At 44.1% G+C, this 16,759-nt stretch overlaps 1 protein-coding gene across 8 annotated transcripts in view; it reads right to left on the bottom strand.

Moving 5' to 3' along the window:
- The window catches only part of LOC137375908 (mitogen-activated protein kinase 9), a 142,023-nt gene that overhangs the window by 72,078 nt on the left and 53,186 nt on the right, over positions 1-16,759 (bottom strand). For 6 of the 8 annotated variants that reach the window (XM_068043579.1, XM_068043575.1, XM_068043582.1 and 3 more), the window contains exon 2: positions 1,595-1,755. In XM_068043579.1, coding sequence (XP_067899680.1) covers positions 1,595-1,716 — 122 coding nt within the window. In that variant the 5' untranslated portion in view covers positions 1,717-1,755. Of the gene's footprint in view, positions 1-1,594; positions 1,758-4,446; positions 4,536-16,759 lie in introns of those variants that run through there. The other 2 variants (XM_068043577.1, XM_068043576.1) reach the window with 2 other exon arrangements.

Raw genomic sequence — 16,759 nt, 5'->3', positions numbered from 1 at the left:
TACTAGAGTATTTTGAGGATGTAACTGGCAGGGTAGATAAGGGGGAACCAGTGATGCAGTACATTTGGATTTTCAATAGACATTTGATAAGATGCCACATGAAAGTTTGATACACAAGATAAGGTCTCACGGGTTGATGGCAATATATTAGCACAGATTGAGGATTAGTTAAAGGGCAGAAAACAGAGTAAGAATAAACATGTAATTTTCAAGTTGGCAGGCTGTTACTAGTAAGATGCCACAAGGATCAGTGCTGGGGGACTCAGCTATTTAAGCATCTTAGATGAAGGGACCGAGTGCAATATACCTAAGTTTGCTGCTGATATAATACTAGGTGGGAAAGTAAGGTGTGAGAATGCAAAAAGGCTGCAAAGCAATACAAGTTCAGTGAATGGGCAAGGAGGTGGCAAATGGAGTACAATGTGAGGTCATTCACTTGGTAGGAAGAATAGAAAACTGAATATTTTTTAAATGGACAGAAACTATTAAATGTTGCTGTTCCGAGAGAGATTTAGCTGTCCTGGTCCTCATGCACGAAACAAAGTTAACATGCAGGCACAGCAAGCAATTAGGAAGGCAAATGATATGTTGGCCTTCAATGCAAGGGGGTTGGAATAGAAGAGTAAAAAAGGCTTGCTGCAATTGTACAGGGCTTTTGTGAGACTACAACTGGAATACTATGTACAGTTTTGGCGCCCATATTTAAGGAAAGATATACTTGCCTTTGAGTGCCAAGAGGGTTCATCAGATAGATTCCTAGGATGAGGGGGTTGCTCTATGAGGAGAGATTGAGTAGAATGGACCTATACTCTTGAGTTTAGAAAAATGAGAAGTGATCTCATTGAAACATATAGGATTCTGAGAAGGCTTGACAGGGCAGATGTTGAGAAGCTATTTCCCTGGCTGAAGAGTTTGCAACTCGGGAGCATGGTCTCAGGATAAGGGGTTGGTCATTTAGGACGGAAATGAGGAGAAATTTTTTCATTCAGAGTTGTGAATCTTTGGAATTCTCTACTGCAGAGGGCTGTGGATGCTCAGTCGTTGAGTATATTTGAGATTGAGATTGACAGGTTCCTGGAAATCTAAGGGAATCAATAGATATGGAGATCAGGCAGAAAAGTACAGCTGAGATTAAAGATCACCCATGATCTTACTGAATAGTGGATCTGGCTCGAGGGGCTTTATGGCCTACTCCTGCTCCTATTTCTTATGTTAAGAAAAACTGGTATGTGTGTGAATGGGGAGCAAGGCAGACAGGTGATTGGGGTGATGGGAAATGGCAGGAAAGGGAATGCTGGATACGCAAGTGAGTGAGAGCACTTACAAGAAATCCAATGAGGGGGAAAGAGCACAAGAAAGCGAGCACGTGCAAAAGGGAGAGGGGAGAAAGCAAGCACAAGAAAGAGAGGGACAAGTAGACAAAACAGAGTGATGAGGAGTAGAAAGCGGTCCAGCCTTTCCTTTTCTCTCTCTCATTCACAGTCAGCCAAAAGGAAATCCAACTGATAAATAGCAAGTACTTCAGACTTTATTTTTGGGCCCTATTTGCATTTCATATACAGATATTTCATCCAGATAGCATACACTTACTTACCAGACAATTCCCTGAGCCCCTGAACCTATGGGCTTCAACGCCTGGTAACGCTTAAGAACCGTGAAGGTAGAATCACCAACTTGTACACTGTAGAATCCCGTCTCACTGTTAATTTCACTCATGTTGTAGTGTTTTCTGTAACAGAATCTTTAGTAAAAGTTCTAGACAAAGAGGGAAAAACATAAAAAAGCTCAACTGTGATTTTTTTTTAGCTTCTAACCGAACGATTTGTAATGAAAAAGACCTCTATAAGTTACAACTTTTTACTTCATTTCAAGATTTTGCAATGAAAACAAACTAAATCTATTTTTCCTTGAGGAGTGACTAATACAATTCAGTTAACTTAGCAATGACTAATTTCACACATGCTTGGACTGAACAAGGAATGAGGTGGTGTTTTGCTTCCCCATATTGAATACATCTCACATTCAACTATAATAAATCAAAAATCTTACATCAGATCTACAAAATCTTGCTTTTTATTTCCACATTTTTGCTCAGACTTTAGTGTCAACTTTTTCCACATGTATAATCTAAAATGCCTACATAAACTTAGAATGTAATTACACCTTCCTGCCAGTGGTGACACGTGAGTGCATCAGGTTTACATTAAACAGCTTCTCAGCATGTATTGCAGAGAAATTCTGATGCTCTAACTGCTCCCAAAACTGCCATAACTTTTTCTATTTAACTGTAATTAAGTATTAAATACAAATTAGTGCAATGTATGTTTTCAGATGGGGGCAGAATTATGTCCACATACCCTGATTTAATTATTCCTTGCTCTCTAAGTCCATTGTGCCTGAAGACTATACTTGGTCTTAACTTCATATTCAGTATTAGACAAGTTAGATTTAAAGAAATCCACAAGTCATCCTGGATCTGATTCTTTACCAGCCTTCTCAATGTTGTCAAGTCAGCTAACTACCCAATAATGTCTTGCGGGCCCAATTTGAACTCTAACTGAATGGGGTTTGAGCAAGTTAAAATCTCATCCTTGATGTCTTAATTCAGGTTACCCATTCACTTATAAAAGAAAACATTTGAAAAGAAGGTTTGAAAAATGTCCTTGCCAGGAAATCTCAACTTTAAAACTCAAGTATGTTATAGTGGCTTCCTATCCTCCCCACCCCTTTCTCTTCCTGAAGAGAAAAATATTAACTATTGCTCTGAATAACACGGTTGTAAATTAAGAGATCTGGTGCATCTGCATTCCCCAACCAGTTACACAATGGGTGAACCAAAACAGTAATGTTCCAGTTATTTTGCATTTTAAACATGAATATTAAACAGGCCCCCACCTGCAATTAGAGGACAGTTAGTGGTCTGGTTCAAATATCAGCAAATAAGTACATGAGCAGTAAACACTGAAGAGGCTCTTACAGCAGATCTTTCACACTTTGGACAGAATACTAGAAAAACACCATCATCCTTTCATACCACCAGCCTTTCTCTCTCTTACAGTTAGCAAGACTTGCTAACTTCATAGTTCAAATGAGTAGAAATGGTGAAGCAGCAAGTGGGAATGATTACTAGAATGTCAAACTACTGTTCATTGGCCCCAGCACACTGATTTAGATGCCCTGTCTGAAACCAGCAGCACGTTGGCTTTGATCTGTGAGTTTATCCCCTAGAGAGCCAGGTTTTGCTCAACAGCAGCATTTTTAACAAAATTGCACCAACATTTCCCTGTGAAAGTACTGTCTGAAAACCTGAAATGTGATAGCTACAACATAATTTTTTTAAAACTTGAATGTACTTCGACAATTTTGTACTCAAGATGAACCATATTACTGTATATATAGCGTTATGTTTTACTGGCCGGGAATTTCCTTGTAGCTGCTCCTGCTTCATCGCTGTAACTTTGTAAGAATTGTGACAGAAACTCAATTTACACGATCCGAGAATTCCAAAACATGTCCGATAGTACTGACTGCACTCCTGCTTTTATCTTTAAATTCCAAAACAATCCATTTTTCCACACAAAAAATATTTGTGTAAAACAATATTTCAGTTTGTGGTTTATGAATGTGATGAATACAAACTGGAGCAGGTTTTGAGTAAAAGTTTCTGGTCATTTGTGGGCTGGTGCCAAAAAAAAATAAAAGCTTTTGGAATGTTGTAAAAAACTCACTGGTTAATTGGCAACCATCAGGGAAGGGAATCTGCCACCTCTACAACTGTCACAGAAAACTGCTGCACATACAGCAGAGGCATCAACTGCAGCCTTGACAGTACTGCTGACACCTCAAGAACAAAAAAAATTATTCAGCTGCAGTATTTGAGGACACAACTTATTTACTTTTCAGGAACTTGCTTCATGCCTTCTGGACAGTGAGATCATAAAAAAAATATAAAACCATGAATTTTAGGAATCTGAGTTAAACAACTTTTGCTGAAGCTTTAGAAATGTTTCTGACTGGTATTGAAAGACCATTATCAGAGGACTTACTGTTTGTAAGCTCTGCCCTCACAGGGGCTGAATGACAAGAATAGCCCAATCAAGCATCAACATGACTGGCTACATTCTACAAAACCACAGTACTCCCATTGCATGCTATTAAACCTCAGGATGCCTAGCAGGGTGCTGTCAAATTCGAGAATCCTGACCCCAGTTCTCTTAAAAGCCCAGAAAATCTATCAACATTGCCAAACCCCACGTACCTATTTCTAATTTGGAAAACTTGTGCACCATACTCCTGCATATACTAAGCTTTAAAAAAAAACTGTTAGGCAAATAGAATGGACACTCAATTACAGTTTTTGTAAAATAAACAGGAGTGGAATTCAACCCCAAGTCAAACCACAGATAAAATGTGAATAGTATTTAATAAAAACAGCATTTAACTTACTTTTCCACCACAAAATGATTGGATCTAATACATTGCATGTTGCATGCCATTGCAGCCCTCTTCTACAACAGCCTGTTCTTTGATTCCCAGTGGAAATCTACTACTATAAAAATGGTTCATCCAGCATGTAATTTCATCTCACTTCCTGAGTCACACCACACATGCAAATTATTTCCAAGAAATTGCTAGCAGTTGAATAGCTGATATGGAAATTCATTCTAGCTCAATGCAAATGAGGTGCAGCTGATTGCGACATGCGGCAATATACAAATTGCCTGGCGAAAAAGGAAAACCAAATTGCTCAAAAGATTTCCAGAAGCTTTCTATCTGCTATCCTTGCTGCCTTCAGCCTTGCAACTATAAGCTACATAGATAGAACAAAGAACAGTACAGCACAGTACAGGCCCTTCGGCCCACGATGTTGTGCCGAACCTTTAACCTACTCTAAGATCAAACTAACTACCTATCCTTCATTCTACTATCATCCATGTACCTATCCAAGAGTCGCTTAAAGGCCCCTAACGTATCTGCTTCTACTACACCGCTGGCAGCGCATTCCACGCACCCACCACTCTCTGTGTAAAGAACCTACCTCCAACATCTCCCCGAAACCTTCCTCCAATCACCTTAAAATTATGCCCCCTGGTGATAGCCCTTTCCACCCTGGGAAAAAGTCTCTGGCTATCCACTCTATCTATGCCTCTCATCATCTTATACCCCTCTATCAAGTCACCTCTCATCCTTCTTCGCTCCAATGAGAAAAGCCCTAGCTCCCTCAATCTTTCTTCGTAGGACATGCCCTCCAGTCCAGGCAGCATCCTGGTAAATCTCCTCTGCACCCTCTCTAAAGCTTCCACATCCTTCCTATAATGAGGCAACCAGAACTGAACACAATATTCCAAGTGTGGTCGAACCAGGGCCTTATAGAGCTACAGCATAACCTCGCAGCTCTTAAACTCAATCCCCCTGTTAATGAAAGCCAACACACCATACGCCTTCTTAACAACCCTATCAACTTGGGTGGCAACTTTGAGCGATCTATGGACATGGACCCCAAGATCCCTCTGTTCCTCCACACTACCAAGAATCCTGTCTTTAAGCCTGTATTCCGCATTCAAATTCGACCTTCCAAAATGAATCACGTCACACTTTTCCAGGTTGAACTCCATCTGCCACTCCTCAGCCCAGCTCTGCATCCTGCCAATGTCCCGTTGCAACCTACAACAGCCTTCCACACTATCCATAACTCCAGCAACCTTCGTGTCATCTGCAAACTTGCTAACCCAGCCTTCCACTTCCTCATCCAAGTCATTTATAAAAATCACAAACAGCAGAGGTCCCAGCACAGATTCTTGTGGAACACCACTGGTCACCGAGCTCTACGCCGAATACTTTCCATCTACTACCACCCTCTGACTTCTATGGGCCAGCCAATTTTGTATCCAGACAGCCAACTTTCCCTGAATCCCATGCCTCCTTACTTTCTGAATGAGCCTACCATGGGGAACCTTATCAAACACCTTGCTAAAATCCATATACACCACATCCATTGCTCTTCCTTCATCAATGTGTTTTGTCACATCTTCAAAGAATTCAATAAGGCTTGTGAGGCATGACCTGCCCCTCACAAAGCCATGCTGACTGTCTCTAATCAAACCATGCTTTTCCAAATAATCATAAATCCTGTCTCTCAGAATCCTCTCCAATAATTTGTCCACTAAGACTGACTGGTCTATAATTCCAAGGGTTATCCCTATTCCCTTTCGTGAACAAGGGAACAATATTTGCCACCCTCCAATCAACCGGTACTACTCCAGTGGATAGTGAAGACGCAAAGATCATCGCCAAAGGCGCAGCAATCTCTTCCCTCGCTTCCCGTAATATCCTTGGGTATATCCCGTCTGGCCCCGGGGACTTATCTGTCCTCATATCATTCAAAATTTCCAGCACATCCTCCCTCTTAACCTCAACCTGTTCGAGCATATCAGCCTGTTTCACGCGGTCCTCACAAACGACAAGGTCCCTCTCACTAGTGAATACTGAAGCAAAGTATTCATTTAGGACCTCCCCTACCTCCGACTCCAGGCACAAGTTCCCTCCACTATCCCTGATCGGCCCTACCCTCACTCTGGCCATCCTCTTGTTCCTCACATAAGTGTAGAACGCCTTGGGATTTTCCTTAATCCTACCCGCCAAAACTTTTTCATGTCCCCTTCTAGCTCTCCTAAGTCCATTCTTCAGTTCCTTCCTGGCTACCTTGTAACCCTCTAGATCCCTGTCTGATCCTTGCTTCCTCAATCTTAAGCAAGTTTCCTTCTTCCTCTTGACTAGCTGTTCCACATCTCTTGTCATCCAAGGTTCCTTCACCCTACCATCCCTTCCCTGCCTCATCGGGACAAACCTATCCAGCAGTCGCAGCAAGTGCTCCCTAAACAACCTCCACATTTCGGTCGTGCATTTCCCTGAGAACATCTGTTCCCAATTTATGCTCCCCAGTTCCTGCCTAATAGCATTGTAATTCCCCCTCCCCCAATTAAATATTTTCCCATCCCGTCTGCTCCTGTCCCTCTCCATGACTATAGTAAAGGTCAGGGAGTTGTGATCACTATCACCGAAATGCTCTCCCACCGAGAGATCTGCCACCTGGCCTGGTTCGTTGCCAAGCACCAAGTCCAACATAGTCTCCCCTCTAGTCGGCCTATCTACATATTGAGTCAGGAAACCTTCCTGGACACACCTGACAAAAACTGCTCCATCCAAACTATTTGCACTAAGGAGGTTCCAAACAATATTAGGGAAGTTGAAGTCACCCATGACAACAACCCTGTTACTTCTGCACCTTTCCAAAATCTGCCTCCCAATCTGTTCCTCCATGTCTGTTGCTATTGGGGGGTCTATAGAAAACTCCCAACAAAGTGACTGCTCCTTTCCTGTTTCTGACTTCCACCCATAATGACTCAGCTGACAAACCCTCCTCGACGACCTCCCTTTCTGCAGCTGTGATACTATCCTTGATTAACAATGCCACTCCTCCACCTCTTTTACCTCCCTCCCTATTCCTTTTGAAACATCTAAACCCCGGAACATCCAACATCCATTCCTGCCCCTGTGATATCCACGTCTCCGTAATGGCCACAACATCGTAGCTCCAAGTACTGATCCATGCTCGAAGTTCATCACCCTTATTCCTGACACTTCTTGCGTTAAAATAGACACACTTCAAACCATCATACTGGCTGCAACTTTGCTCTGTCAACTGTCTAACCTTCCTCACAGACTCTCTGCACTCGGTATCTGCCTGTTCAACAGCTACCCCATCCATTGATCCGTGGCTCTGGTTCCCTTCCCCCTGCCAAACTAATTTAAACCGTCCCGAAGAGCTCGAGCAAACCTCCCGCCCAGGATATTGGTGCCCCTCCAGTTCAGATGCAACCCTTGCTTCTTGTACAGGTCCCACCTTCCCCAGAAGGTATCCCAATGATCCACATATCTGAATCCCTCCCTCCTACACCAGTTCTGTAGCCACGTGTTCAGCTGCACTCGCTCCCCGTTTCTAGCCTCACTAGCACGTGGCACCGGTAACAATCCTGAGATTACTACTCTGCCCGTCCTGCCTTTCAGCTTCCAACCTAACTCCCTATATTTGCTTTTCAGGTCCTCATCCCTTTTCCTAGCTATGTCATTGGTACCGATATGTACCACGACCTCTGGCTGCTCCCCCTCCCCCTTAAGAATCCTGTAGACTCGATCCGAGACATCCCTGACCCTGGCACCCGGGAGGCAACATACCATCCTGGAGTCTCGTTCGCGACCACAGAATCTCCTATCACTATCGCTCTCCTATTCTCCCCCCTTCCCTTCTGAGCCACTGAGCCAGGCTCAGTGCCAGAGACCTGGCCACTGTGGCTTTATTTATTTATTTATTTTATTTAGAGATACAGCACTGAAACAGGCCCTTCGGCCCACCGAGTCTGTGCCGACCATTAACCACCCATTTATACTAATCCTACACTAATTCCATATTCCTACCACATCCCCACCTGTCCCTATATTTCCCTACCACCTACCTATACTCGGGGCAATTTATAATGGCCAATTTACCTATCAACCTGCAAGTCTTTGGCATGTGGGAGGAAACCGGAGCACCCGGAGGAAACCCAAGCAGACACAGGGAGAACTTGCAAACTCCACACAGGCAGTACCCAGAATTGAACCCGGGTCGCTGGAGCTGTGAGGCTGCGGTGCTAACCACTGCGTCACTGTGCCTTTCCTCTGGTAGGTCCCCCCACCCCCCCAACCGTATCCAAAACGGTATATGTATTATTGAGCGGAACGGCCACAGGGGATCCCTGCACTGTGCGCCTATTCCCTTTCCCTCCCCTGACGGTCACCCAGCTACCTTTATCCTGTAACTTAGGTGTCACTACTTCCCTCTAACTGCTCGCTATCACCCCCTCAGCATCCTGAATGATCCGAAGTTCATCCAGCTCCAGCTCCAGTTCCCTAACGCTGTCTGCGAGGAGCTGGAGTTGGGTGCACTTCTCACAGGTGAAGTCAGCAGGGACACAAGTGGTGACCCTTACCTCCCACATTCTGCAAGAGGAGCATGCAACTGCCCTAGCTAAAATCAACATTCCTGCCATAATAAAAAGAATTGCATATTTTACAATATTAAAATATTTGATAGACTTCTCAGTCGCTTCACTAATATTCTGATGTGATTCTTGAATGCCCAGCTTTTAAGTTGATATTTGACCCATACCCATCATTCTATGTTAGGTTCAGGAAGAATGGCATAATGAGCAGAAACAGAATATTCCAACATGCATTTGTACAATTGTCAGTGCAAGTGGCAGACAGACTCAGCAACTGGAGGGACATAATATCTCATGATGTGAAAGAATTCGAGTTTTTCCAAATTATTTGAAAAAAGTGCAGGAGACCTTGGTGATCCTAATACAAGTTGGGCTGGATTTTGTGCACCCAACGGGGCTCCTGGCGTGGGCCGAAAAGGCAGGGGGAATCCCGCGTCACAAAGAGTGGGGGGGGGGGAGGAAAGAGGGGGGGGGGGAGGAAAGAGGGGGGGGGGGAGGAAAGAGGGGGGGGGGGAGGAAAGAGGGGGGGGGGAGGAAAGAGGGGGGGGGGGAGGAAAGAGGGGGGGGGGGAGGAAAGAGGGGGGGGGGGAGGAAAGAGGGGGGGGGGGAGGAAAGAGGGGGGGGGGAGGAAAGAGGGGGGGGGGGAGGAAAGAGGGGGGGGGGGGGGGAGAGTTCCAGTGGCAGGGGAAAAGAGTCCTTTAAGTGGCCGTTAATAGGCCTCAATTGGCCTCTGGGTGGGAAGGCTGTCGTCGGCCTATCCCATCCCCAGCAAAATCGCTTTGTGATGGCCGCCCCCCAACCTCTGCCTCAATTCTATGGACCCCCTGCCTCCAGCCCCATCTCAGGGCGGCCCATAAAATCCAGCCCAACTAGTTTTTTTTCTCTTTTTCCAAAACTAACAATTGAACTTTTGAAGCTTTTTGGGTAAACACAAAGGCTTTGATTACCTTCACTGCTGTTTTGTTGGTTCCCAAATGTAAACACTGTAATGACAGTTTAAAAACCTTGGTACAGCATAAGCAAATTTTTTCTGCTTGCCCACTCTATCATTCAGTCCTGCTTCCCCAATGCACAGTTCAGTATTCAGTTTGCCAAATCTGAAATTCCTCAAATGCCAAAACTTCAAAGTGTCGACTCACCCCAACTATTCACCATTCTCCCATAATCATAACCTTCCTACTAAATATTAACTCCTCTGTGATCTATTACCCACCAAATGTTCACTTGCTCTAGCCACAAACCTGAATTCATCATCCCTGCCCTTACCTCAAGTACTCACTGCATGGAGGTTGTCCAGGGAGGCAAACAGATATTCTCAAACATCTCCAGATGCATTTTCCATTTTTAAGGGTCAAACGAAAGATGTGTGCCCTGAAGCATAGCATTTGCTATTTTTCCAAGAATAACTTGAAGAACTTGCTCACGCCTTTTTCTTGTCGATCTCTGTAGTGGCTAGTAGTAAGCAGTAATTTGCTTAGCTTGTTTGACAGCATGGCTGCCACAATTCGATTATTTATGGAATCCCCTCTGATTACTCCACAGAATCTACCCATGAAATAAAGATGCAGTCTCTCTGATTGTTCTTAAAGATACATGACTGTAACAATATTACTTTCAGCTGTCAGTCCCCTACCTGGGCTGTCGGTGGAGGTGGGATATCTACCAAGCCATTGATGTAAAGCCTTATTTGGCTTGAATCCTCAATGGGAGCCTCAAAGCATAAAGGATCAGGGTTCAAATAAACAAATGTTCATCTAATGTCCTTTCACTTGAAAGTTGTAAAAAAAAATTGCATGGGATTCTGTTTTTATAAATAAGGGAATAGAGAGAAGTACTGCTAAACCTATACAACTCATTGGTCACGTTCAATTAGAATTGTCCAGTCCTGACCCTAGTTTAGGAAAGCTGTCAAGGTCTTCGGAGAGAGTACTAAAGAGATGATGACAGGATTTAGTTATAAGACACAAGAGAAACTAGGGCTGTCTTCATTCAAATATTAAAGATAAATAGGAGAATAGATAGTGGTGAGTATCATGAAGGGTTTTAATAAAGTTAACGAGGACAATTATTACCACTGAATGGTCAATCAGGAACTAGATGGCATATATTTAAGACAACCAAAAGAACAAAGGGAGAATTTTGTACAGAGGTTTGTTATCTGAAACAGCAGTAACAGCAGAATCCATAACGATTTTTATTTTATTCATTCATGGGATGTGGGCATCGTTGGCCAGGCCAGCATTTATTGCCCATCCCTAATTGCCCTTGAGAAGGTGGCAGTGAGCTGCCAACTGAGTGGCTTGCTAGGCCATTTCGAGGGCATGTAAGAGTCAACCACATTGCTGTGGGTCTGGGGTCACATGTAGGCCAGACCGGGTAAGGACTGCAGATTTCCTTCCCTAAAGGACATTAGTGAACCAGATGGGTTTTTACAACAATCGACAATGGTTTCATGGCCATCATTCGACTAGCTTTTTAATTCCAGATTTTTATTAATTGAATTCAAATTCCACCTTCTGCTGTGGCGGGATTTGAACCCATGTCCCCAGAGCAATACCCTGGGTCTCTGGGTTACTAGTCCAGTGACAATACCACTATGCCACCGCCTCCCCTATTTCTGAAATACTTATTCATTTTTGAAAAAGAAAATTTGGAACGTCTATGAGAAACTGTTTTTTCAGACAGCTGGCAGAAGTACAATGTGCTGAATGTCCTCTCATTTGTGCTATAAAATCCAATGATTCTAGGTGTGAACATTGCTCTATTTCAGTGGTACAGTGTTGGGTATGCTGCTTGAAAACACTGCGCAGTGCCATAATAGGGTTGCTGAGTAAGGCTTTTTCATGGGGTGTCAGTTGAGCAATGTTGGCTCTTACTAGGTTTTCTGGTTTTCAAAGCCTCCTGGTTGTTGCGCACAATTTGTGCCATTCTTTTTTTTTTAAGATTCCAAGAGTTCCTGCATCTGGCAACCAAATCGGGGGTAGGCAGGAATGTGGAGTTGAGGTTACAATCAGGTCAACCATGATCTTGTTGAATGGCAGAGCAGGCTTGAGGGGCCGAGTGGCCGACTCCTGTTCCTAATTTGTACGCTCGTATATGTTCGTATACATTTTTCATGTAAAAGAACAGCAGCAATAAATACATTGAAGCTCCCATAAAAAATGCAAAGCAAAACAATGAAAACTACTAATCCCACATGAGATTTGAAGGCATAAACCCCTGTCCTTTTGCAGTACCTGCCCTTTTGCAGTAAGGCAGAAGCCACCATCTGGTCCTTAATGAGGGATATTAACTGACTGCAAAAATTAGTTTCGCAATTCTGCTAGAGCACGTCAACTGCAAATTAATAAATCTCACAAATACACGTTCAAGCTAGCTTCACTCATCTGAAAACTTAAACCGTTTTACAGCAGATACAAAATAAAGCATCACTTGCTCTAGCAGAATCCTACTGATAGATGGTGGAGATTCTGCATTTTCTTAGAATGCATCATCTCCCTGAACATAGCAGTGAAACACTGGATCAAAAATATCAATTTCAAGTCAGGCATTTGGGAGAGCCTGAAAACCTTTTGTAAAACCATCCAGCGAAACATTTTGGCATCAAATTCACAAGTTACAAGGTTACATACCACCTGGGATAATAGTAACGAAAAAAATAAATGACTGAATATACAAATCCTAATATGCAATCCGTTCTTTCCACTATTATGTTGCCTGAAGCTTCAAAATGACAAAAGGAAAAAAAAAATACAAAAAGGCACTATATATGAATGCATGAAGCATTTGCAACAAAATAGATGAATTAATAGCACAGATAGAAATTACTCGGTTTGACCTAATAGCCATTACGGAGATGTGGTTACACAGTGACCAAGTAAATATTCCAGGATATTTGACTTTTAGAACAGACAGACAAAATGGGAAAGAAGGGGAAGCCCTGATAATAAAGGATAGGATAAAGACAGTAGCGAAAGAAAGGATCTTAGCTCAGAAAATCAAGATGCAGAATCAGTTATTCTAACACATTCCTGGCCAGACTCCCACTTGAACCAAATGTTATTCAAAAATCTGTTGCCTGTGTCCTAACGCACAGCAAGTCCTGTTCAGTCCTTCTACTTGCTGACCTACACTGGTTAAGCAATGCCCCAATTCTAAAATTCGCATCCTTGTTTTCCAATCCCTCAATGTCCTCACCATCTCTAATTTCCTCCAGCCTGACAACCCACTTCTATAACTGTGCTCCTCCAATTCTGCTCTCTTGAGCAACCATGATTTTAATTGCTCCATCATTGGTGGTCATGCCTGCAGCTGCCTGGGCCCTAAGCTTTACAACTCCCTCCCTAAATCTCTCCACCCCTTTATCTCACTTTCCTCCTTTAAGACACTCCTTAAAATCTACCTCGTCATCTGCCCTAACAGCTCCTTATGTAGCTCTGTCATATTTTGCTTTATAATGCCCGTGTCAAGTATCTTGTGACATTTTATTACATTAAAGGCTCTATATAAATAGAAATTATTATTATTGGGTAGAGCTAAAAAAATAACAGCTGGAATTTTATGGCCCCACGATGAGCAGGCTGGCAGCGGGGTGGGGCTGAAAAATTGAGTGGGAGAGCCATTTCCAACTTCCTCCCGCCCCTGCTGCAATTTTACGCAGGGCAGCGGTGAGAAACGGCCCTCCTGCCTCAGGCCAATCAAGGGCCTTAAGTGGCCAATTCACTGCCACTTAAGGGCCTCCTCCCACTGCTGCTGGTATTTTACCCGCTGCGGGTGGGCGGCAAAGGCCCCAAGAACACCGCCAGATAAAACCTGGCAGCCTTCTTGCAAGCTGGGGGGGCCCTCCTGATCGGGCACCCTGTGCTCCACTGCGGGCTGCCCCTGAATCAACCCCCCCCCACCCACTCAATGCCTCATCGGGGCCTGGCTGATTGTCCCCGGCGAGGCCCCAAGAACTCACCACCTTTCCAGGGCTGTCCTTCCACCTCCTGCGAAAGCTGGGTGTAGTCCCAGCAGTGACCACTGCTCCCAGTGGCACTGCTGGGACTAAGAACTGCCAGCCCGCTGATTGGCTAGCAGCTCCATTAGGTGGGACTTCCTGCCTCAAGAAGGTGGAAGTTCCACCCAAGGACAATGAAGAGCCTGGGGAGCGAAATATCGTGGCGTGGCTCCCCACCGATGTTAAATTCCAGCCAACAAAAGGCTGAAAACACTGGTAGGAATAGTTTATAGGCCCAACAGTAGTTGTAGTTCCAGGCAGAGTATAAATCAGGAAATTAAAAGTGCATATAACAAGGCTAATATAATCATGGGGGACTTTAATCTTATAGTCTGGACAGACTAAATTTACAGTAATATGGAGGAAGAACATACAAACTTACAAATTAGGAGGAGTATGCCACGAGGCCCCTTGAGTCTGCTCCGCCATTCAATGCTGAACTGACTACGCCACATTCCCGCCTACCCCCGAGAACCTTTCACCCCCTTGCTTATCAAGAATCTACCTACCTCTGCCTTAAAAACATTCAAAGGCTCTGCTTCCACACCTTTTGAGGAAGAGAGTTCCAAAGACTCACGACCCTCAGAGAAAAAAATGTCTCTTCATCGGTCTTAAATGGGCGACCCCTTATTTTTAAATAGTGACCCCTAGTTCGAGATTCTCTCAAAAGAGGAAACATCCTTCCCACATCCACCCCTGTCAAGACCCCTCAGAGTCTTTTATGTTTCAATCAAGTCACCTCTTTCTCTTCTTGAGGATGCGTAGGATGGGGAAGGAAACTGCAGGGGATGGGCACAATCGAAATGTGGAGCTTATTGAGGGAGCAGCTACTGCGTGTCCTTGATAAGTATGTACCTGTCAGGCAGGGAGGAAGTTGTCGAGCGAGGGAGCCATGGTTTACTAAAGAAGTTGAAGCGATTGTCAACAGGAAGAAGAAGGCTTATGTTAGGATGAGATGTGAAGCCTCAGTTAGGGCGCTTGAGAGTTACAAGCTAGCCAGGAAGGATCTAAAGGGAGAGCTAAGAAGAGCGAGGAGAGGACACGAGAAGTCATTGGCGGATAGGATCAAGGAAAACCCTAAGGCTTTCTATAGGTATATCAGGAATAAAAGAATGACTAGAGTTAGATTAGGGCCAATCAAGGATAGTAGTGGGAAGTTGTGTGTGGAATCAGAGGAGATAGGGGAAGCGTTAAATGAATATTTTTCGTCAGTATTTACAGTAGAGAAAGAAAATGTTGTCGAGGAGAATACTGAGATACAGACTACTAGGCTAGATGGGATTGAGGTTCACAAGGAGGAGGTGTTAGCAATTTTGGAAAGTGTGAAAATAGATAAGTCCCCTGGGCCAGATGGGATTTATCCTAGGATTCTCTGGGAAGCCAGGGAGGAGATTGCAGAGCCTTTGACCTTGATCTTTATGTCGTCATTGTCGACAGGAATAGTGCCGGAAGACTGGAGGATAGCAAATGTTGTCCTCTTGTTCAAGAAGGGGAGTAGAGACAGCCCTGGTAATTATAGACCTGTGAGCCTTACTTCGGTTGTGGGTAAAATGTTGGAAAAGGTTATAAGAGATAGGATTTATAATCATCTTGAAAAGAATAAGTTCATTAGCGATAGTCAGCACGGTTTTGTGAAGGGTAGGTCGTGCCTCACAAACCTTAGAGTTTTTTGAGAAGGTGACCAAACAGGTGGATGAGGGTAAAGCCGTGGATGTGGTGTATATGGATTTCAGTAAGGCGTTTGATAAGGTTCCCCACGGTAGGCTATTGCAGAAAATACGGAAGTATGGGATTGAAGGTGATTTAGTGCTTTGGATCAGAAATTGGCTAGCTGAAAGAAGACAGAGGGTGGTGGTTGATGGTAAATGTTCATCCTGGAGTTTAGTTACTAGTGATGTACCGCAAGGATCTGTTTTGGGGCCACTGCTGTTTGTCATTTTTATAAATGACCTGGATGAGGGTGTAGAAGGGTGGGTTAGTAAATTTGCGGATGACACGAAGGTCGGTGGAGTTGTGGATAGTGCCGAAGGATGTTGTAGGTTACAGAGGGACAAAGATAGGCTGCAGAGCTGGGCTGAGAGATGGCAAATGGAGTTTAATGCGGAAAAGTGTGAGGTGATTCACTTTGGAAGGAGTAACAGGAATGCAGAGTACTGGGCTAATGGGAAGATTCTTGGTAGTGTAGATGAGCAGAGAGATCTTGGTGTCCAGGTACATAAATCCCTGAAAGTTGCCACCCCAGGTTAATAGGGCTGTTAAGAAGGCATATGGTGTGTTAGCTTTTATTAGTAGGGGGATCGAGTTTCGGAGCCACGAGGTCATGCTGCAGCTGTACAAAACTCTGGTGCGGCCGCACCTGGAGTATTGCATGCAGTTCTGGTCACCGCATTATAGGAAGGATGTGGAAGCTTTGGAAAGGGTGCAGAGGAGATTTACTAGGATGTTGCCTGGTATGGAGGGAAGGTCTTACGAGGAAAGGCTGAGGGACTTGAGGTTGTTTTCGTTAGAGAGGAGGAGAAGGACAGGTGACTTAATAGAGACATATAAGATAATCAGAGGGTTAGATAGGGTGGATAGTGAGAGTCTTTTTCCTCGGATGGTGATGGCAAACACGAGGGGACATAGCTTTAAGTTGAGGGGTGATAGATATAGGACAGATGTGAGAGGTAGTTTCTTTACTCAGAGAGTAGTAGGGGCGTGGAAGGCCCTGCCTGCAACA

This window comes from Heterodontus francisci, chromosome 12, assembly GCF_036365525.1.
Source record: "Heterodontus francisci isolate sHetFra1 chromosome 12, sHetFra1.hap1, whole genome shotgun sequence".
NCBI lineage: Eukaryota > Metazoa > Chordata > Chondrichthyes > Heterodontiformes > Heterodontidae > Heterodontus > Heterodontus francisci.
This window is presented reverse-complemented; position numbering and strand designations above follow the sequence as displayed.